Source organism: Curcuma longa, chromosome 16, assembly GCF_044706935.1.
Source record: "Curcuma longa cultivar G26 ecotype Majalengka, Jawa Barat chromosome 16, ITB_CL_G26_1.1, whole genome shotgun sequence".
In the NCBI taxonomy this organism is placed as follows: domain Eukaryota; kingdom Viridiplantae; phylum Streptophyta; class Magnoliopsida; order Zingiberales; family Zingiberaceae; genus Curcuma; species Curcuma longa.
In genome coordinates, this window is record NC_133876.1 from 12552436 (window position 1) to 12574736 (window position 22301).

The following is a 22301-nucleotide window of genomic DNA, read 5'->3' on the forward strand; positions in this document are numbered from 1 at the left end:
GACTAGACTGCCGTAGGAGTGAAGGAGCGGTCGATGGGATGGAGGGAGGGGGAGATGTAGGGTTGAGGAGTTGGCGTGGCTTGATTCAGTTCGGACGGTACGATTCAGCCCTCTCTCGACTTGACCGTTGAAGCGGCTCGGTTGCTTCAGAGAGTCTGCTAGCGAGGAATCGGCTCGGACATATCCTCCGGATTTCATACCGACGGGCCCGCCTCGGGGGCTCGTGGATCTGGCTCGTCTTAAAGAATCTGCTCTGAGGACTCGGATCGATTTTTATCGGGGGGCCCGGGTGTGACTCGTAGCGGAGTCATGCCTAGCCTCCTGGGTTCGACCTGTGCGCTCGGGGGCTGTTGACTCGGTTCGGGCGCCCCTGGCAGGCAAATTCGGATCCGTCTCTTACGACCGTAACAAGAGTCGATGCATAAAAGCTAGTGTTCAGAGGATACTAAACTTACAATTATAGGTTCTTGATCATGGAAAAATTAAATAAGAATTAGTTCTATATATGTTGTTAATTTGAAGCATCAGAAGAACAGGGAGACAGACAATGCACTCCATAACAGATTCTGCAACTGATATTGCATACTTCTTCTTGGAAATGCATTGATGAAATTAAAGATTTGACTTTATGTTAGTTAATTAGAGCCCCTTAAAGAAATTGAAGTTTTGTATAGGAAAAGATGAATGCTTAACAACACATCTAATTAAGTTCATGTAATAAGAAGCATAATTGGAATAACAAAGAAAATTAATATCAGAGCAGCAATAGTTCTGAAAAAAAAAAGAATGCTAGTCTGTAAAAATTGTAAAAGATGGTACAACTCTTCTTCATATAATTCAAATTCCAGCCTTCATATAATTCGAAATGCTGGCCCTCCTACTGGTGTTTATCAACAGACACAACGCGCACAGATACTGATACTGATACTTGTGAACTGATACTGACCTTTCCTTTTATGTTTACTTGTGCGGTTCCCTCGGGTTCTTCTGTTGTTTTGCTGCCCATTCTTTGTCATCTGCCTTTTTTTTTTCTTTATTTTACTCTTTTGAGCTATTAAATTAAATACTCTCTCTAATTATATTTTCTCTCATCACTTTCAGATGAGGCCATAAAGCAGCATTAGATATGCTAAGAATCTAGAGCTAGTGGATCGATTGCTTGCTTGCATACTGCTGAATGCATGTGTTTCTTGATCTACTGGATTGGTAGCATAAGCAAGTATCGATATTTAAAATTATGTTATGATTTTCTTGAATACTTGTTCTGTTGCTGTCTTAATATATCTGGACTATGCTTGAGCAAGTCTATCAATATGTTCTGTTCAAGTGTTGTATTAACATACTCTCCCATTCTTAATCGTGCACTTTTGTATGCATAAGGTTCTTCAGTCATTCTACTTCGTGAAGTTTATTTTTAAATTTTAAATTTAAAAATATAAATAATTTTGATTCAAGCTCGTTCAGTTCTAAATGAAATTCAAGTTTGAGTTTGATTTGAGTTATTCAAACCTTTATTTGAATAAAATTGAATTATAGTTCAAAATGGCTTAAATTCAAGTTTAATTTGAGTTATTCAAACAACACATTCGAATGCATATAATAGAACAGCAGAATATTCGGTTAGAATTCGATAATTTAAATACGAAGTAAATATTATGCACTCAAAGTCACAGGGGCCAAGGCCCGTCACGGTTTTCACCACTGCCTAAACTAAAACCCTACATTGTTGTTGCTCACCGGCACCACAAGTGGCCGGCTCTATTAGTTCCACCGTTGGTGCTAACAGTAACCCCTGCAGCTTATCTTGTTGTATTTCCTCTTCCGGTAACCTAACTGTGGACGGGTCTTCGTGGCCCAAGCAGAAATCAGGTTGGCTAATTAAATCAGTCACCTCCGGTCATCTTCAGCACCTCCTGCCACTCCAACTTTGGGCTAACAGTAGCCCCCAATAAGCTATATAGTGATAGATCAAATTCTCCTCAATTCACAAAAACAAGCATCCCACTTTTGCTCCGGCGGCCCATTGCCACCGGCCATCCATAGCTCCACTGCCTCGTCCTTGAGTTTAGTGGGCTGTACACATACGCACTAGACCCAGAAACGATGTTGGATCAGTCCTCCTTTCTCACTCAGTCAATCACTCGCGTTCTTTGCCGGCCGGATTACTTCCTTGTCGCCCTCTCCAGAACAAGTAAACAAGCGAAGCAATTGCCTTTCAAGTAGAACCATGAACAAGTAATTCAATTATTGCCTTTGTAATATTAATTACAAAATATATGCACAGTAATAACTTCCTCTTAATTTCATACATAAACAAACAAACATAAAAAAGTATTTTAATTTCATACTTACATAATAGTAACAATTGGAATATGTCTAATCCTTTGTTGTTCTTCATTGTCTTCGTCTTCTATTAATTTTCCCGCTAGCTCCTTAGGCATTCTAACAAGAGTGAGCTTTTGGAGATGTGTGAGAAACTCTATGCCACTAGGGACCATCTTTAATTCTGGAAGATCCATCATTTGTAGTTTATATAAACTTGCCATGGCATCTTCCTCTATCACAATGTTATTTAAATTCTTCAAATATTTCAAGTAAAGCCTTTTGAGATTAAGGAACCAACCTGTTCTAACGTGCAGTTTTTGCCCCTCATATGAATCATGCCCCAATTCTAACTTCACTAGTTTATGCAATTGTCCGAGTGAAGGAAGTGGATCTTCAATTAGATATGACCTCCAAAATGTCACATGTCTGAGTTCTGCACAAGAACGAATAAATGTAGACATTTTTCCTTCAAATAATCTAACGATCAAAACCAACTTCTGAAGTGGCGGATGTGAAGAATTTAACATTTCAAAGTTGAGCTGTTCACTTGTATCCATGTATAAGCTTAAGCTACGAAAGGTTCCTCATCTTGCTGCCTTCCTTTATATAATAAGAAGAAACTAAAGGAAAGTACAGCGCACAGATCAAATTGAAGGAACAAGAAAAAAGCTGATTCGATGTGTCTGCCATTCATTTGGCTATGTGTTTTCTTCTGTCAGTGAACTTAATTCTAGTCTTTTTCTGGGACCATCGCACTCACTGTCTGTGCGTGGCTGTGAAGAAGCTGAAGCAGCATCTGCCTTCCTTTATATAATAATATTCTTTGACTGCAGCCAATTGATGCAGAAAGAGCATAAGATCCAATATCTAAGTGGAAGAAAGTCTTGAGAGATTGCACCAGTACTGACCAGAAAATAAATTTGGATCTACTGAACCAGTCAAATGCAAAAGTGATTAATGCATGTATTTTAAAAACAAAATGGCGACTTTATGAATCAGAAAGAACAGCATCTTATGCGACCTAAGCATCAAAAGGTAATTCGATAAAGATGACTACGTACTCTTTTTGATCCATAGTGCAAGCTTTCCTGTATCATATATGAATCGAGATGGCAACTTTATGAATCAGAAAGAACAGCATCTTATGCGACTTAAGCATCATTCAATAAAGATGGTTACGTGCTCTTTTCGATCCCTAATGCAAGCTTTCCTATATTATATATATAATCTTACCTTTTGCACATTGTTGATGAATGCAACCTGTACTCCTTTGTGTGTGTGTGTGTATCAGTCTATGGACCGGGGCAAGAAGGTCAAGATTTGATCTAATTCGAGAACACATCAAATGACACGTCAGACTCCCAAAGTCGACTAGATAAGTCCTACATCTCAGTTTGACAACCTTGATCCAGTATTTAGCCGAGTCAAATAGATGACAACTCAAAATTGCACCAGCTTGGCCTCCCACACTTGACTCAGCGTCAAGCCTTACCCCCAACTTAGCCACCTCTCAGCTCAGTAATTTGTTCTGTTCGGGCGTCCAAGCTCGACTCAAAAGACAATCCAGCAAGTCAAGATCCAACACCCAACTCGACAAGTAAGCTCAAGACCAGATGGTTGAGCTCTCTCTCTCTCTCTCTAGGCTCCCTTCCCCCTAGTGCCCTGTTTAATACTCAACCGACTCTGTTTCTTTCCCAGTCAGCTAGGCCGCTATCAGAAGGATATAAGCAATCATGTGATATGATAGTTATTAACTCCTCCATCAATGCGGCATGGTGGTGCAATATGATGATGAATGATATGTCTTTTCGTTACGGCGATGGTGATAAGACATTCTCTCTATTTTGATGGAACACCTCTTCTGACTGAATCTCTACTCATGGATATTCTTCTTAATCACGATGTGATAACTCTCTTGTAAATCTATATACCTCCCAGTACTCGTAGATGCAGGTATGCATGACCATCACATACTATCAATTAACCTCACTACTTACTACTTCTTCCTTCTTTAGTCGGGGGAACTGACTTAAGCGTCGAAATAGTTGAGTCAGGGCATCCCTAACATCCGTCCTCACTCTCTTATTGTTCTTGCAGCCTTTTGGAGTTCGTGCAAGCTGTGCGGGCTTGTCATCTTCCTCTCTTTTTCTTGCACGATCCACTTCCTTATCAGGTGGCTAGTAACACGTTTGAAAGGCGATCTCAATAAAAATAATATATATATAGGTATGAATTTATAGATAAAATACTGAATTATTATTGTCTTCATAATCCGTAAATCAGATTGGATGCGAATGAACGTCAGAGTTGGTACGGACGCTACTAGGGCCTAATACAATTTGGGTGTATTTGTATTGGACCTAATAAAATTGTATTGGAATTTGAAGCCCATTAGCTCAATGTATGATCCATCATGCTGAGTCTATTTAATAAATGTTTATTTATATTTATTCTTTAATATTAAATAATATATAAAATTAAATAATTAATACATGCATTTAGTTTATTAGTATTCACAAAAAAGTTTTTAAATTTTACATATTAATTTATCTATCTTTTTCATTGCAAATTATTATTTTTATTGAAGATTAAACATTCAATATGGAATGTTTAGCCAATTTGAAGATTAAACTATTTTTATTTAAATAGTTTGATGTCCTTAAACATCTTCTGTAAAAGGTAGAATTTGCCACCTTAGTGGTCCCACGACTATATATGATGAGGTAAATCAAGAAGTTGCAGTTGGCCACAACTAAGTTGGGTATTGTCTCGACTTCGTCAAGATTTGAACTCTTGTTATCTTCTGCAACTTTATTTTATCGTAACCAACTCAGCTATGCTTGGGGGCAAAACTTTAAAGCTCGAAATGTCTCAGAACTGCCCCAAGGGCTAAACATCAAACTATAGCTCAAAGTGGTTCAAGTTCAAGTTTGATTAAATCAAAATTGCATACAACAGAATAAAAATAAATCGAGTTCTTTTCGAGAGTTCAATTCCCGAATTGACTCGTGAATAATAGAACAAGATATTATGAGATTCAAATTCTGCAGGATATTATAGATTGCTAAAAAAAATTATTGAACATGTTGATGTTCGGTTTGAATTCGATATATAATTTCAAATAGGAAGCAAATATTATAGGTTTGAATTTGGTTAAAAAAATTATATAAGAACCCCTTAACTTATACTTCGTAATTAGTAGCATTTGGCAGTTAACAAAACGCCCACCAATTGTTAATTTACTCAATCTCAGCCATTTACAAACAAACCGCTCGGATTAGACGGCAGGCCTTCATGTGCTTAGGTGTATTTTCCCCACAGTTAGAATTAATGGTGGGAGGAAAACCCACGATCTTTTAGCAATTACAAGAATATCAAACGTAGTTTGTACCGGTAATTAGCAACAAAACTTCAATCAATCACTTAATTTGGAGAATCCAAACTGTCACACTGCCTTATAAATTATTCTCTCCTCGGAATCTTCTCCATTCAATCCTTCAGATTCAATATATTCTCCTTGGAATCTTGTTCATGGCTTCAGTTTGCGACAACAATCCTCAGAGATCTAATGGTCTGTCTGTGTTCTTCAATTGAATTCTTCTTCTCTTCTTTTCTTCTTCGTTGATATCGTAATTTGATTCTTGTTCGAGCTCAGATGACGAAGTGCAGAAGGACGACAGCCCGATCGAGCAGGTGCGGATGACGGTGCCGACGACCGACGACCCGTCGCTGCCGTGCCTGACCATCCGGACGTGGATCCTCGGCGTCTTCAGCTGCGTCCTCCTCTCCTTCGTCAACCAGTTCTTCAGCTACCGGACCAACCAGCTCTCCATCTCCGCCGTCTGCGTCCAGATCCTGGCGCTGCCCGTCGGCCGCTGGATGGCCCGCGTCCTCCCGCCGACGATCATCAGAATCCCCCTCCTCAACTGCTCCTTCTCCCTCAACCCCGGCCCCTTCAACATCAAGGAGCACGTCCTCCTCACCATCTTCGCCAGCGCCGGCTCCGACGGCAATTACGCCGTCGGCATCGTCACCATCGTCAAGGCCTTCTACCACCGCGGCATCAACCTCATGGCCGCCATGCTCCTCACACAAACCACTCAAGTAAATCTATAAATAAAAAACGAATTATTTTCGATTAAATTTTGATTTCTTCTTCTTCTTCAGTTGTTAGGATTTGGCTGGGCTGGATTGTTCAGAAAATACTTGGTGGATTCTCCTTACATGTGGTGGCCGGCCAATCTCATTCAAGTCTCTCTGTTCAGGTGTGTGTGTGTTCGATATGAACTCGATACGTTGATTGATCGATCGATTTAAGAACGAGCTCTCTCTGTCGATCGAATGCAGAGCGCTGAACGAGGAAGAACGGCGGCCGAAGGGCGGCATGACGCGGCTCCAGTTCTTCCTCATTTGCATGGCCTGCAGCTTCTCCTACTACATCGTCCCCAGTTACTTCTTCCCGACCATCAGCTCCATCTCGATCCTCTGCCTCATTTGGAAGGATTCCATCCCCATCCAACAGATCGGCTCCGGCATGAGAGGCCTCGGCGTCGGCGCCGTCGCCTTCGACTGGGCCACCGCCGCCATGCTCGGCAGCCCCATAGCAGCCCCCGCCTTCGTCCTCTTCAACGTCCTCGCCGGTTACATCGTCGTCGTCTACATCCTCATGCCCCTCTGCTACTGGACCAACCTCTACGACGCCCGCCGCTTCACCTTCATCACCTCGCACCTCTTCGAGCGCTCCGGCCGGCCCTACGACCTCAACCGCGTCCTCGACACCAAGACCTTCACCCTCAACGTCGAGGAGTACGAGAGCTACAGCAACATCTACATCGGCGCCTTCTTCGCCATCTCCTACGGCCTGGGCTTCGCCACCCTCACCGCCACCCTCTCCCACGTCTTCCTCTTCGACGGCCAGTACATGCTGAAGCTCTGGCGGCAGGCGACGTCCAAGGCCAACGAGAAGTTCCTGGACGTGCACGGGAGGATCATGAAGGCCAACTACGCCGCCGTGCCGCAGTGGTGGTTCCACCTCCTCCTCCTCCTCGTCACCGCGCTCTCCATCTACTCCGTCGAGGGCTTCGACCGCGCCCTGCAGCTGCCTTACTGGGGCATCTTCCTCGCCATGGCCATGGCCTTCTTCTTCACTCTTCCCGTCGGGATCATCGCCGCCACCACCAATTCAGTATATACTCAATCTCTGAAAACTATCAAACTTAATTATAACCATTTCGATTCCGATGATTCATCGATCAATACTTAATTTCGTGCTCGAGCAGATGCCTGGGCTCAACATAATCACAGAGATGGTGATTGGTTACATAATGCCGGGGAAGCCATTGGCCAATGTGGTCTTCAAAACCTACGGCTACATGAGTATGGGTCAAGCCATCACCTTTCTCAGCGATTTCAAGCTCGGTTACTACATGAAGATTCATGTTCGTAGCTCAGGTAATTGATTTAACTGCAAAAATTAAATTATAAAAGAATGATGGAGGAAGAAATTAATCGCAATTAAACATCATTAGTTTCAGTTGGCGGGTTCGGTGATCGCCAACGTGAGCTACTTCTGGACGGCGTGGTGGCTGCTCTCCGACGTCCCCCACATTTGCGATACCAACCAGTTGCCGGACGACACCCCGTGGACATGCCCCAGCGACTCCGTCTTCTTCAGCGCCTCCGTTATCTGGGGCGTCGTCGGCCCTCGCCGGATGTTCGGCCCGGGCGCCACCTACTCCGGCCTCAACTACTTCTTCCTCCTCGGCTTTCTCGCCCCCGCCGTCGTCTACGTCTTCCACCGCCTCTTCCCGGAGAAGAAGTGGATCCCGCTCATCAACTTCCCCGTCATCTTCGGCTCCAGCGGCGGCATACCCCCGAACAAGTCCATCAACTACAACTGCTGGTTCGTCGTCGGCTTCGTCTTCAACTACTGGGTGTTCAAGCACCACAAGCAGTGGTGGGGGCGCTATGCCTACGTGATGTCCGCCGCCCTCGACGCCGGCACGACCTTCATGGGAGTCGTCGCCTTCTTCGCCCTCGGGAACTATAACATCTACTCCGTCAACTGGTGGGGAGGCGTCGCCGACGACTACTGCCCCCTCGCTAAGTGCCCCACCGAGCCCGGCGCCTACATCCCTGAGGGCTGCCCTGAACTTCATTGAATGAATTAATACATGCAGAAGAAAAGAAGATATTAGTCTTTAATTACTTTGTTTAATCGGGCTTTAATTAAGTCGATGAAAAATTTCTGTAAAAAATTTGAGATCTTTAATAAAGTTCCATTTAAAAAAACAAATGTTTGAGTTATTTAGTTTTTTTCCCCACTATATTTCACTATTTTTTTAAGATTATAAATAAATTTAGTGTTTAATCCGATAAAATTCATTTATATCAATTCAATTTTATTTTTAATTAAATATATATATATATATATATATATGATTTAATAATTGTAAATTATTTTTAATATATTAAAATAATATACAATTTATATATTACATAAATATTTAATTTAAATTATAAATAATAATAATAATTTAAATTAATTGAATTTGATAACATTTATTTATATTTGTTCAACAAAAAAATATATATATAAATAAATAAAATTAAACACTAATAAACTTAATGTTCATAAGCTTCTTCATGATTTATAAATGTCCGCGGGGCAATGATGCAACGGTAGAACATCCAGATTGTGATTTAGGGACCCGTGGTTCGATCCCCAATTACGACGTATTTGTAAGAATTTTTTTCTGAATTGACCGCCGTATGTTCTTTCAAATGGGGATTGAGTCCATAAAATTTGGCTGGGATTTATCATTTATAAATAATTTTTTATTATTTTATATCAAATTTAATTATATTATATAAAATTATATATATATAATAACAAATAATATGAATATATATATATATATAATAAATATTTAATTTATCATTTACACCTCTTCACACAGGGAACATATAGATGCGGATTTGCTCCGCTGTCTAAATGCAACCGGCTACGCCGGTACACCAGTAAGCCCTTAATAAGTGTTCCCACCTCTGCTGTAGCGTTATCGATCCAAATAGCTCTCTTCCTTTTTCATGTTCCTCGACTTCTCCTCCTCATCTTCCTCGAACCCTTCGGCGATTTCCTCTTCGCCGCTTTGAAGATCTCGAGCCGCTGCTACCGGTGAGTTCGTAGTTTGATCCGAGGTGGAGTTCGCCTCTTTCAAGGTGATCTCGTCACATTCTCATCCAAGTGGAGTTCGGATTTTGTACTTCAAACGCACGTTTGAAGCAGATCTGGTTTCTGACACTCTGTGGGAAGTCTTGTTTTGATGGAGATTCTTTCTGCGGGGTTTTGATCTTGCTTTCTTTTGGAAATGGGGGGTTTGAGATCGAAGTGCAGAATCGTAGCTCTGGTGGTTCTGTTCGTGTGGGTGGCTTTTCTGGGGTTGTACGAATTGCTGAAGCCAGTTCCGAATGGGTGCATCATGACGTACATGTATCCGACCTACATCCCTATCCCTGCGCCTGCCAATGTCTCTTCGAACAAGTACGGGCTGTTCCTGTACCATGAAGGCTGGAAGACGATTGATTTCATCGACCATCTAAAGAAAATTGATGGCGTTCCTGTTCTTTTCATACCTGGAAATGGTGGAAGCTACAAGCAGGTAAGCCCCTGTCGTCACTCTTGTCAGTGTACAGAGTACAGTGCTCCACATTCTCTAACTTTGTTAGCCTTGAAAAGTCCTATTCTTTAAGCGAAACGATTGTACAATGTTCTATGTAAGTTATTAAGGAAAATTATTTGCTCAAAGAGAATGCATCCTTTACAAAAAGGGGCTCTAAAATATATTGCTGTGACTTATACTTTGACATTAACAAGTTGCCGGCTGGAGATATACTTCATTTCAGTTATTGGAACTGTTAGTGCTTTAACATTTATCAACTCTTTTCATGATTTTAGAAAGCAAAACTGCACAAGTGCAGCATATCTACAAACAATCTTTTCATTTGCTACTACAATAGTTCTATCGAAGTCTTTGACTTTGTACACACTTGCTCAAGCTTGCTTAAAAGTATGCATAGTAACTTTACACTATAGCTCCATGTCACTAGTTCCACTTCTCTTATCTAAAATTTATGTGATTGCCAAAAAGTTAATCTACTATGATATTCATAAAAAAAATCAATTTTCCATATGCGAATTAGCATTCCATTTCTATCTTTTGAGTTTTCCTTGCATTGATTATGAATTTTTCTTGTAAGCTATTTCTAGCTTCTTTATGTTTTCATTGTTTTTCTAGGTCCGATCTTTGGCTGCTGAATCTGCAAGGGCATACCAAGGAGGACCACTAGAGCTATCTTACTACAAGGAATCATCTAGGATACTTGAAAAGACTGGCGAACTGGATTTTTCGTTGGCAGATATGGAGAACTTTGCTCTTCCTAGCCAATATAATCAAAAGCTTGACTGGTTTGCTGTGGATCTTGAAGAGGAACATTCTGCAATGGATGGGCAGATACTCCAGGAACATACTGAATATGTTGTCTACGCAATCCACAGGGTATATTTATCACTTCAACATTCTAAGTATTTATTTATATGTGAAGGGAGGATTTACTTGGCTAACAATGTATATGTCTTCAGAACTTTTTCTTTGTGCAATGATGCAGGGCTATTTATTATTATCAATTCTGATCTGATAAGCATTTACTGAGTATTAGCATGCAAACATTGCTTAAATTTACATTTTTTGCTCCTGCTGAAGGATCTTTTGTACTCTGAACAAGAATATACATGTGTTTTTATAGACATATATCAGTTTTATATACCAAGCTGTTAGTATTCTTCCTATCATCTAAAAAATTCACATAATTCCAACCATCACACCTCAATTATATATTTTCTTCTCAATATCCATAACTACATGTGCTTACACATGCAGTCATTAAACATGCTCTAGTTGTTCAGTTTCTTTGGTGGCTTGTTGGGTTTTCCTAGTAGGAATATTTCTTAGCAAATTATAAATTGTGTTGATGGCATAACTTGCAATATACTTTTACTTTCGATTCTTAGTTCGGATCTCAGCAGTTAATTTAATGCAAGCTTGCATTTTTATTCTGGATTATCTGTTTTAACCTTCTTTTCCTTTGAAGAGAAATAATATTTTGATCTGCCATCATGCATGTAAATTGTTAACATTGCTGCTGACACATGTCCCATATGATTTGTAGATCTTGGACCAATATCGAGAATCTCAGGAAGCACTGTCTAAAGAAGGTGCTGAAATTTCTGGAGGCTTGCCTTCAAGTGTAATATTAGTTGGGCATTCAATGGGAGGCTTTGTAGCTAGAGCTGCAAGTGTTCATCCAAACTTGCAGAGCTCATCTGTGGCAACTATAATAACTCTTTCCAGTCCGCACCAGTATATTCTCTTACCTTTGTTTGTAGATATTATCAAAATTTTGTGTATGGATGCTTAATCCCTGATAGACAAGAGTTAAATGGTTTTCAGATCTCCTCCAATTGCGCTGCAACCATCTTTGGGACATTATTTTTCTCAAGTCAATGAAAAATGGAGAAAGGGTTATGAACCACAAACCAATAATGCTGGCCAAATTATCTCTAGTCCAAAGTTATCTCATGTTGTTATTGTTTCTGTATCTGGAGGCATATATGATTACCAGGTTTTTCTCTTTCTTTTTCTGCATGCTAGAAGTTTCTACTTTTCTTTTGATTAATTGTGGAAGAGATATGTGTGATGCATATACGGTTTCATGTCGTCTTTCCTCTCTGTTAATGTATGGTACAGTGAGTGTGCAATACTTGGTTTTATGTTTGGCGATTGCTTTCCAAATCAATGGTGTAAGTCATTTAAAGCCTTGATGTATGAGTTTAAAAATGACAGCTTTATCAATAGCATGCACAATGCAACACCTTCCCATTATTTCTCTGTTGTATAGTGTCTGCATCTGTCCTTTTGCTATTCTGCTTAAAGGTCCTTTGCTATCTGTGCAAACTAGGAAAACATTCTAGTTCTTGTTCTAAATTTTTAATGAAGTTGTCCACATTTAGGGTTACACATTTTTTTCTATTTTGCACAGTTGGTGTAACCAACTGTGCATGCTTATGTAAATGGTGATTTTGGCGATGAGAGTATTTTCACAAATATTCTAACTTATGGCAGATACATTTTTTTGATGGACGTATTTACAGATTCGTTCCAAATTGGCTTCTTTAGAAGGAATCATTCCGTCTACTAATGGTTTTACAATAGGGAGCTCTGGTATGAAAAATGTTTGGCTTTCTATGGAGCACCAGTGTATTCTCTGGTGCAATCAACTAGTTGTACAGGTCAGCACATTTACAACCTTGTATATGAATAAGTTTGGTCAATGAATCATTTGCATGCCAATGATTTTTTGCAGGTATCACATGCTCTTCTTTCTATGGTAAACTCTGGTACTGGTAAAAAATATCCAAGTGTAGCACAAAGGATGCTTGTGTTGACAAAAATGCTTCAGAGTGAGGTCCCTCACAGTCTAAATTGGGCAAGATTTGTGAAACCATCTGTGCCTTCAAAGATGTTTCCTCTCGAGAATGTTGGACATGCTACTGGTAGTTTTCATCTTATTACACAGAAAACTAGTTTCTTCTGAACAAAGCTTAAAGTTGTTTGTGCATGGAAACTGTTCAAACTAAAGACTTATCAGTACAGATTGATTGTCTTTAGCTCATATGTTTATGTGCCTTTCCATTCAAAAAGGAGAGTATATTCAGTGCGTTATCTTGTTAAGATATAAACATGCAATTTATATTAAATAAACATAATTTGAGGTTAGTACATTAAAGTCACAAAATGGAAACATGTGAAAATTTGTCATTTCCTCCTATTTTCTGGGGATGACCTATTGATATTCTGTATTTCACAAAAATTTCTGTAGATGCTTTCTTACAGTGTGCAATTGAATAATATATATATATATATATATATATATATATATATATATATATATATATATATATATATATATATATATATATATATATATATATATATATATATATATTCCTTTTTATAGTGAATATCAATTGATCTTATTCTAAATGAATTTTAAAAAATATTTTATGGAGTTGTTGAAAAGGCGGTGGCAAAGATTTCCCCTTTTACTTTTCTTTTCATTTTTCAATTTTATTTCTTTAAACAAACACAAAATTAGAATTATATAATATTCAAACCTTATCACATTCTGTGTTAACAGCCTAACACTACGGCTTTCGTCAACAAGTTTTTTCTTCTAAAAAGCAAATTTGTGAAAGTGTTTTTTCGTAGTGTCTAATGCTCTGAACTCTTATTTAGTAGAAGAATTTGAAGTTTTTAAAACTAAACAATTGCAGATCATTTTGGTTATTCTATATCCTTGAACCTTACAGTGATTAATTTGATCTTTATAGTTTTTCCCAATTTTTTATAAATTTGATTGTTTGTTTTTCTCACGGTAATTTTTACACTGATGTTCACATTATCACATTTTACAATTTTCCTTTCGCCTGCTCCTTTCTCCTTTATATTATTACTTTTTCTTCTTGATTTGTCTGTTTAATCCTTCATTAGATTAGAGTTTAGAACCTTGTCATCTCTTCTGAACCACCCTTGTTGATGGAGGAACAATTATATCTTCTAAATGATAGCTTTTATTATACTTTTGTAACTTATATATTGACACTTGTGTTTATTATTGTTAAATACATTTTAAAGTAAATAAGTGATTGTTTTTTTTATTGCTTTTGGACTATGAACATTTTATTTCTTATAATTTTCTTTATAATTTTCTTTTCATTCTCAAGAATTTATGGTAACTCCAAAGAGTTGTATTGCTGCTCTTGTTACTTCAGAGACAATCTGATAATATTATGATTCAAAGTTCTAAATAAGGTCGCTGATACTGGGCTTGCAGAACCATCAGTACATGATCAATATTCTTGTCCTCCCTCTTTCAACTGGAATGAAGATGACCTTGAGAGAGATCTCTACATAGAATCAAGTACTGTGACTGTTTTGGCAATGGATGGGAAAAGGCGTTGGTTGGACATAAAGAAACTGGTAAATTTGACCTAGACATAACATTTTTACTTATGAGTGTGGCTTAAAATGAATGTTTCTTTCTTAGGTGGCTCTGTGCTTTGTTCTTTGGTTTTTTTTTTTGTTTGGTGAGACTTAGATGCTTGTAGAATGGGTTTCAGACTTCCAATACCTTTCTCTGTATGCAATAGATGGTATGCCTCTCATTCTTTACTCAAACTGGTATTTATAGATGATATTACTAGGTACAATCCAGTAGGTTGTTCTAGTGAACTTGGTAAATCAAAGATGTGGAGTTAAAGAGTAATTCTCTTGGACTTAAAACTATTTTTTTTTTCCTTGGTTGTGAAATGAAAATCCAATGAAATTATCTATTGATCATTTAACCCCTCAGTGGGAGAGAATTTTTTTTTGATGATTATCTAATTTAATAACTTGAATTGTTGGTTCTTTAGAGAATTTTTGTTGACTCATGTGAATGATTTTTTGTATTACATAATTGAAATTCCAACTACTTTCAGGGTTCAAATGGCAGAGGACATTTCATGTTTGTAACAAACCTTGCCCCTTGTTCTGGGGTTAGACTTCACTTGTGGCATGAGAAGACAAAAACAGTGTCAGCACATGAACTTCCTGTTAGTAGGAGAGTTATAGAGGTGACTACAAAGATGGTTCACATTCCTGCAGGACCAGCCCCAAGACAGGTGCCAATTCTGCTCCATCTTCTGCTGATTCTTTTCCAATTCACAGTGTATTGGTTTCAAAAACAAAAATTTCTTTGTAAATTTGCTCCCATTTTTTTGTCAGAAATCTTGTTATCTTAAATTAAACACATAAAGCTTCTCCTTTGATGTATAGAGGCAATTTATGTTCTAAAGTCACTGTGTATCAGATTGAACCAGGAAGCCAAACAGAACAAGCACCTCCATCCTCCTTTCTTCAATTAAGTCCTGAGGAATTGCATGGTTTCCGATTCTTGACCATTTCAGTTGCACCTCGATTGGTATGGTCTTCTTTTCTGTGCAGCTTTACCATGCATTGCATTACATCTAGTCATGAAATTTTTGGAGATTAACATCTTGTAAAAGGAATTTTTTTTCTTCTGTTATTGGTGTGTGAGTGTGTGCATACGCAAATTTTCATAACCCTAATACTTGCATGTTTGAAGCTATTAATAAAGTTTATGCTTGTAACTTGACCTTGCTTGTGTGAGTTAGGATTAATCCCCTAAATATTCTTTTGCCAACCATTTGGCCCAAGAAACTGGATTATCTAGGGAGGATTGGATGGATGTTTATATTGACCTAGATTAGGTGGAGGCTTTTGTTGACCTAAGTTATGGAACTTTGGATATATCATAGATGATATTGGCTACTTATCATGGTAAAGCTTCATATGCTAAAACCTAAGCTTTCTCAAAATGGAAAATTGACTTTTGTTTTCAGTCCTAAGCATTTTTTGGTCTGCATTTGCAGAATCTAATCACACCAATGTTAGTGTTTTCGATTCTCAAAGTGGCTACTCAAAGATGCTGAGTGTTTATATGTGGCAATTTCATTGTTCCATTGTCACTGTCAGACCTACTTAAGAACATTGTGTCCATTATTCAAAAAAGTAAACTCATTATTGTGCAGCTGTTTTTTATCCTTTTTGGGTCATCTATATGGATTTTATTCTCCATTGAGCTCTATGTGAGCTTATATCACTTCAAGAATAACTAAACCCTGAATTTTATTTCCGTAACCATCATTTCTAGGCTTCTGTCATTTCACAAAATCTTTGTAACCCTAGAAGTTATTAAGTAGTTCCTATTCTTAATCTAATCATTTTTCCTTGTCCAGACTGTATCAGGTAGACCTCCCCCAGCTGTTTCTATGGCAGTTGGACAATTCTTCAATCCTAAGGAAGGAGAAAGAGAATTCTCTGTCGCCACACTTCTTCATTCTAGCTATGTTCAAGAGGTTCATACTTAAGAAGATAACAATAGGTTATTTTGGTTAAATTGAGTATTGGGTTTGTGCCACCAAAGATATTTTTTTCTTTTCATTTTAGTAAAATCTACATAATCATTGATTGGATGGTTGCAGGAGATTTTGCTCAAGGAAGATCATCCACTTGTTGTCAATTTGTCATTCTCCCTAAGCCTTGGCATTTTACCGGCTACTTTGTCACTGAAGACAATAGGCTGCGGGATAAAAGACTACTGCTGAACAAACTCCAGAGGAGCAAAGCAGTGAGCTTTAGTTAAACCTTTCTTAGTTCTTCCAATTAAGTTTTGGTTAACATCTAGGTAGTCCTTTTGTTCGTACTATTATATCTTTGTGTTTGTGTATGATTGTTGTGTTTCACTGTGTTTAGTCCTGAATGCCTTAGGCATTTTTGTTGAGGTCACACTTATGTATGAGGCACTAGGTGTTTATTTCTAAATATGTCATTCATGATAATGTAATGTAGAAGTGAACTGCCTATATAGGGGAGTTTTAGATTTTTCGACTTCAATATGTCATCTATGCCCTAGGCAACTGCTCGATCACATGACCTTTCTTTCAATTTTTCTGTGTGGTTTATCATTTGTTACAATTCCCAAGTGATCATGATTGAGGTGTGTCGCTTTGTTGTCTGCTGTGATCTCCAATGGTCTCATCTATGTAGCAGTCTTCTTGCAGCCTCCCAGAGTCAAATATATTATTTTGACTTGCTGGGGCTAACCACCATAAATGAAGGAAAGCACATTATTATTCATAGAATAGAATGGTTCTAGGCACTTGCTTACACCTTTCCAAGCAATTTCAATTGTGAACTGAAGTTGTGTGGTTTCACTTGTTCTTTTCCTATTTAGTGCTTGCTTTTTCATCTTCCCGTAGGGTTCTTATTTGGTTAGATTAGAGGTGGCCAAAGAGTCAAATGTTTGGAACATTGAAAGTAGGTGGATCCTGTCTGATTGAATTGATGAGGTCGTGAAGGAATAAGAAAGGTTCAAACTAACAGAGGATATATCATCATGATGTTATATGATGAGAAGAGATCTCTGCAAGTTATGTGCACTGAGCAACCTAAAGCTACTACATATTGAGCTTTCTCTCTTTGTCCAGGTTCCATACCATGATATTTACCCAATGTTGACAGTTGTCTGCATTTGCAGAGTTTTGTAAACTTCGCTGTTTCCCACCTGTCGCCCTCGCTTGGGATCCACAATCGGGTTTACATATCATTCCTAACTTGTATAGTGAGACTATAAGTGTGGATTCTTCACCTGCAATGTTTGATTCTAGTTCAGAGACTGGCAAGACAATTGTGTTATTGTTGGTAAATGCACTCTGCTTCTTGTGTTTTGTTTTTAAATCTTTTATTATTTTTAGAGGATTTAAATTTACTCATATTTTTGCTCTGTGGTATTTTTTTGCATCAAAATTGTTGCAGGTGGATCCACATTGTTCATATAGTATGGGCCTGTCTGTCTCTTTACCTTCTGCTGCCAGCAGATTCTGTCTTTCTTATTTTTCACAGGTGAACTTTTTTTCTGTGATAGACTACCTTTAACGTTCTTGCACTCCTTTTATTTAATCACCATACGTTTTCCACTGAAATTGCATAAGATAAATGAACTTCAATATTTTGTGAAAAGTAATAGGAAACAAATTAGTTAATAATAAATCTTCAAGCTTTGGGCAAAAGTTAATTCAACAATGGACATCACAAGTAAATTAGCCTTCTTTTCAAAAATTAGGAAAATAAGAATAGGCCGCTTCCTCCATATGATGATCATTATGACCTACTTTGGGATCTTTGGGTAGAGTTAAATTGTGATTTTAATTTGCTAGATCACATTGATATTTTAGATATAGGATTTTATCATTATGTACATCTACATGTAATTATCTGTCACAATGGAATAGGCATTACAATCTTTCCTTTCCTCTAAACTTGTTAAAACTGATGCATGCACTTTTCTTCTTTGTGGCTGAAATACTTTTTCTCATTACAGTTTTTCATAGTTTCTCTAACATTTTTTGGAAGTTGACAAACTATTCAACTTTGCAGATCACTGGTTTCATGATTGCTGCAGTCTTTTTTGCTCTGAATCGGCAAGCACGGGCTTGGGAGCTTGATACATCTGTGCCTTCCATTTTGTCAGCAATAGAGTCTAATTTGAGAATGCCACTCCCATTCTTCGTCTGTGCTATGCTACCAGTTTTCATGTCTTTTCCAGTTATGTTACTGACAAGAACTCAGTTACCTCCAATTACAAACTACATTTCAATTTCAATATTGTGTTATTTAATCGCAAATGGAGCCATCATGATTTTGATCTTCAGTTCTCTTCTAGTCCTATACACTGTTGCAGCGGTACATGTTTATATTAGGAAAAGGTTAGTGATTTCCTTAATGGATCTTTGTGCAATCTTCAACTGCTTACATGGTGCTTATAACCGTTACCTCTTTTTTAGTTGTTGGATTGTTCCAGGATCCATTCATGCTACAAACATTTTATGCATCCATTTTTCTAATGATAAGGGCAATTTTACACATGCGCATGTTTACTCAGCACTTCCAAGACTAGTAAATAGTTGTGGTATATAACTTTGCTAAGCTACATACCTTAAAACCTTTCAAATAGAGTAGTTCACTTTGAGAGTTGTTCCATCCCAAGGAAAAGTCTACTCTTAAACAAACATGATATTCCTAAGTTTGGTTACAAAAAACGACCTTGGGATACCAATTCCCATGGAATTATGATTCCCAGTTCATAAGGAATAGCTAATTGCTTACTAGCAATTGTTGAGTCCTTTCCTAAATATTTATTGGTTAGTCTTTGTTGGTTTTAAAAATATTTATTGGCTTGCAGCTGGATGGCATGGGAAGACAGCTTTGTCCTTTTTCGCCAAATTCTTAGGTTTACCTCATTTTTCTGTTCAATGAAGGTAAACTATTTCTAACTCTTCCTAACTTTGATTTAAAATTTGATTACGTAGAATGCATTATTACCAAGAATATATGGCATGTTTGGACTGCGCCTGGAAACTAGAAATTAGAGCTGCATTTATTAACGCTATTTGTTATATCTTTAGCATCTGCACTACACTCTGAACCACTCAAACAGATAGTGCAGGTTCTGAAGAACAATGCAAGTTTTGTGGTGACGTTTGTTGCAATTCCACTCATCTATTTCGTTCATCCAGCTCTTGGCCTTCTTGTATTGCTTTTATCTCATGCTTTCAATTGTCATGCTGCTCTATGCAGGTATTCTTCCAACAAATTTAACATACCAGTTTGATCAATTTATTACCTTTTGTCTTCCTAGTTTTTTTTTCCGTGAAATTCAATATTTCATCTCTCGACAACTTTTATGCCTTGGAAATTCTAGTTTCTACAGGCTAACTTGTGCTGGTTCTTCAACTTATTCTGTCACATTCCTCTATGGAGTCATTAACTAATACAAGATACTCATGGAGAAAAGTACATAAACATTTAATGACTATTTGCAAAATATTAATGATCTCTAGGAACCAAGATTAGCTCATGATATGCAATGCTCACTTTATCGGATGTTCTCTATTTACAAATGTTCCAATGTTGCTCTGATACCGAGCTGGTTATCCATACAAATTTACTTTATATTCTTCGCAACTAAGCTTTCCCTCGGCCGCACTGAATATTATCTTACAAACCCTCTCCAAGTACTGCTATTAGGTTCGGTAATTGTGACCTGTATACACCAAATAAAGTTGCTGTCATGTGACTTGGAGGTCACAGGTTCGAGTCTCGGAAACAACCTCTTGCAAAACAGGGTAAGACTGCATACAATAGACTCTTCCCTGAGATCCGTATTGGCGGGAGGTTCGTGCACCGGGCTGCTCTTTTACTGTATACACCAAATAACAGTAATCTGCTTCACCCACATCAATAACTATTTTCCAGATTTATATGAACTTCAACTTCATTATAGCCTATTTCACCTTGGATATAAAATAATGCTGTCCAATTTGTTTTGCTACTAATTCTTTTGCCCATTAGTTCAAGTAAATGTTGGATATTTTACATTCACTTGACCCTTTTTCTTCATCCATGTTTTGCCTTGTTCAATTTTACCAAAAAATAGCACCTTCTAATTATGGTGATATAAAACTTTTTATTTAGTATCACTAAAGTCTCTCTATATGGTTATCTCAAAAACAATCATCTCAAAAAACAGTTCTTTCTATCTTTTGTAAACCTTCTAATCGCTGTCTTCAATTTAATCGTTCTAAGAGCTTACTTCATTCTTGTAACAGCTTTTTAACGGCTTCATTGCGCAGTCATGCCCAAAGAAAAGAACACTCTGATTATAGGCCTTATCACAAGCCATCTATACAATCCCCTGACGGAGCCAATGATGGTTTTGACCCACTACTTCCTCTTGATGAAAGCTATTCCCCTACCAAATCGAAAAGCTTCAGTGACAGTCAGCTTGAATACTTCAACTACCAGCTCAGCATACTGATCTTGCACCTTCTTGCGTTACTCATGTTTCTACCATCGCTCATTGCTTGGTTCCAGGTATGGGTTTTATATTCCTTAACATCTGCGGCCCCAAAAAAACATGTAGCACCGTCCAACTTTCGTAATCGTAATGGATATTGCATATGTTTTGTATTACTTGTGTTCATCTTCACCCATTTTCTTAATTTTCGTTTCAGAGAATCACGTTGGGACAGAGCTTCCCTTGGCTAATTGATTCTCTTCTATGCACCGGGGTTATTCTGCACGGCCTTTGCGGTTCAAAGCCAGACGTGAACTCCATTTTTTTGCCCTTACAGTGGGCTCGGCGAAGCGAAGCTGGCCTAAGCCTTGCCTACCTCCTTGCCGGATACTTTACTTTCATCAATGCTCTCTTTTCAGCCCCTTATAAAGCATTCTATGCAATGGCTGCCATCGGCGCTTTATGCTGCATTGTAAAGATCATCGATAGAAGGAACAGGGAAAGAGGTGATGCTCTATCTAGAAATAAGCGGAGACATTCTCATAAACACTAACTGCAAACGTATCCATGGTCCACTCCGCCTCAAGGAAATCATCTGTTTTATTTGGCCATTGCCTCATGGTTGGACTTGCATTCATATATATCCTGGATTACCTGGCCTTATCTAACTTTTTGGACAGGAGTTATTTTCGCCTTCTCCAAGTTAGATGCTATTTATTCCTTAAAGCAAAATTTTAGGTGTGCATCATTTTTGAAGAGACTATGCATCGATGTGAGTTGCTCCTAAGAATCTATATCTAAACATTTTCTATGTTTCCTTTTAATACAAAGGCAGATGCTTTTTTTGAGTCCCAATTGCACGAGATTGTAGCAAAGGTTAAGGGAGCTCTGAGAGTGAGTCACTTGTTATTTTTTTAGATGATTTTGTTTAGATTTATGCATCATCTGATTGTGGGCGCGCGGTGCGTGATATAAGAGTTAGGGCGCTTGAATCATTTCTGAGTGCTCGAAATAGAAATAATAATATTTTTATTTATTTATTATTTTTTTCTTAAGGTTATCATTTAAAATTTGTTTTTAGAGTTTAAGAATTGAATTATAGTATTAAATGTAAAAAAAATTTAAGTGCTCACGGGGCGTCTCGGATTGTTATTTGGTACTTTTTATTCCGTACACCTCATGAATAATTATTTTTAAATTTTTTTAAATATTTTATAAGTCATTTCACTTCAAGTTAGTCTGTTGGTTAGAGATGAAAAAGTTCAAGTTAGTTTGTTGGTCAGAGATGGAGAAGAAGAATAGGAAATGCAGATCAAGAATAAGAGTAGAGAGTGTATGCACTCACGTGCACCTGTGAGCATACTTGGGTCTGCGAGAAGTGAGAATCTTTTATAGAACCATCAAGAGGAGAGGTCCTATCGAAGGTAAGGAAAATCTCC

The 22301-nt window shown here is 38.0% G+C and overlaps 1 protein-coding gene and 1 pseudogene across 1 annotated transcript; both read left to right on the top strand.

The window, feature by feature from the left end:
• The first annotated feature begins 5856 nt into the window (after nt 1-5856).
• LOC141847089 (oligopeptide transporter 5-like) lies at nt 5857-8486 on the top strand (annotated as a pseudogene).
• A 970-nt stretch (nt 8487-9456) lies between these two features.
• Nucleotides 9457-21708, top strand: LOC141847240 (uncharacterized). The gene is given in 19 exon segments (XM_074735232.1): nt 9457-9986; nt 10623-10883; nt 11554-11744; nt 11835-12006; nt 12536-12673; nt 12748-12937; nt 14278-14423; nt 14924-15106; nt 15295-15405; nt 16244-16363; nt 16490-16597; nt 16599-16635; nt 17545-17708; nt 17823-17909; nt 18444-18772; nt 19249-19324; nt 19504-19643; nt 20675-20939; nt 21080-21708. Coding segments are annotated over 19 exon segments (3345 nt in total). The 5' UTR covers nt 9457-9695; the 3' UTR covers nt 21416-21708.
• The last annotated feature ends 593 nt before the right edge of the window (nt 21709-22301 follow it).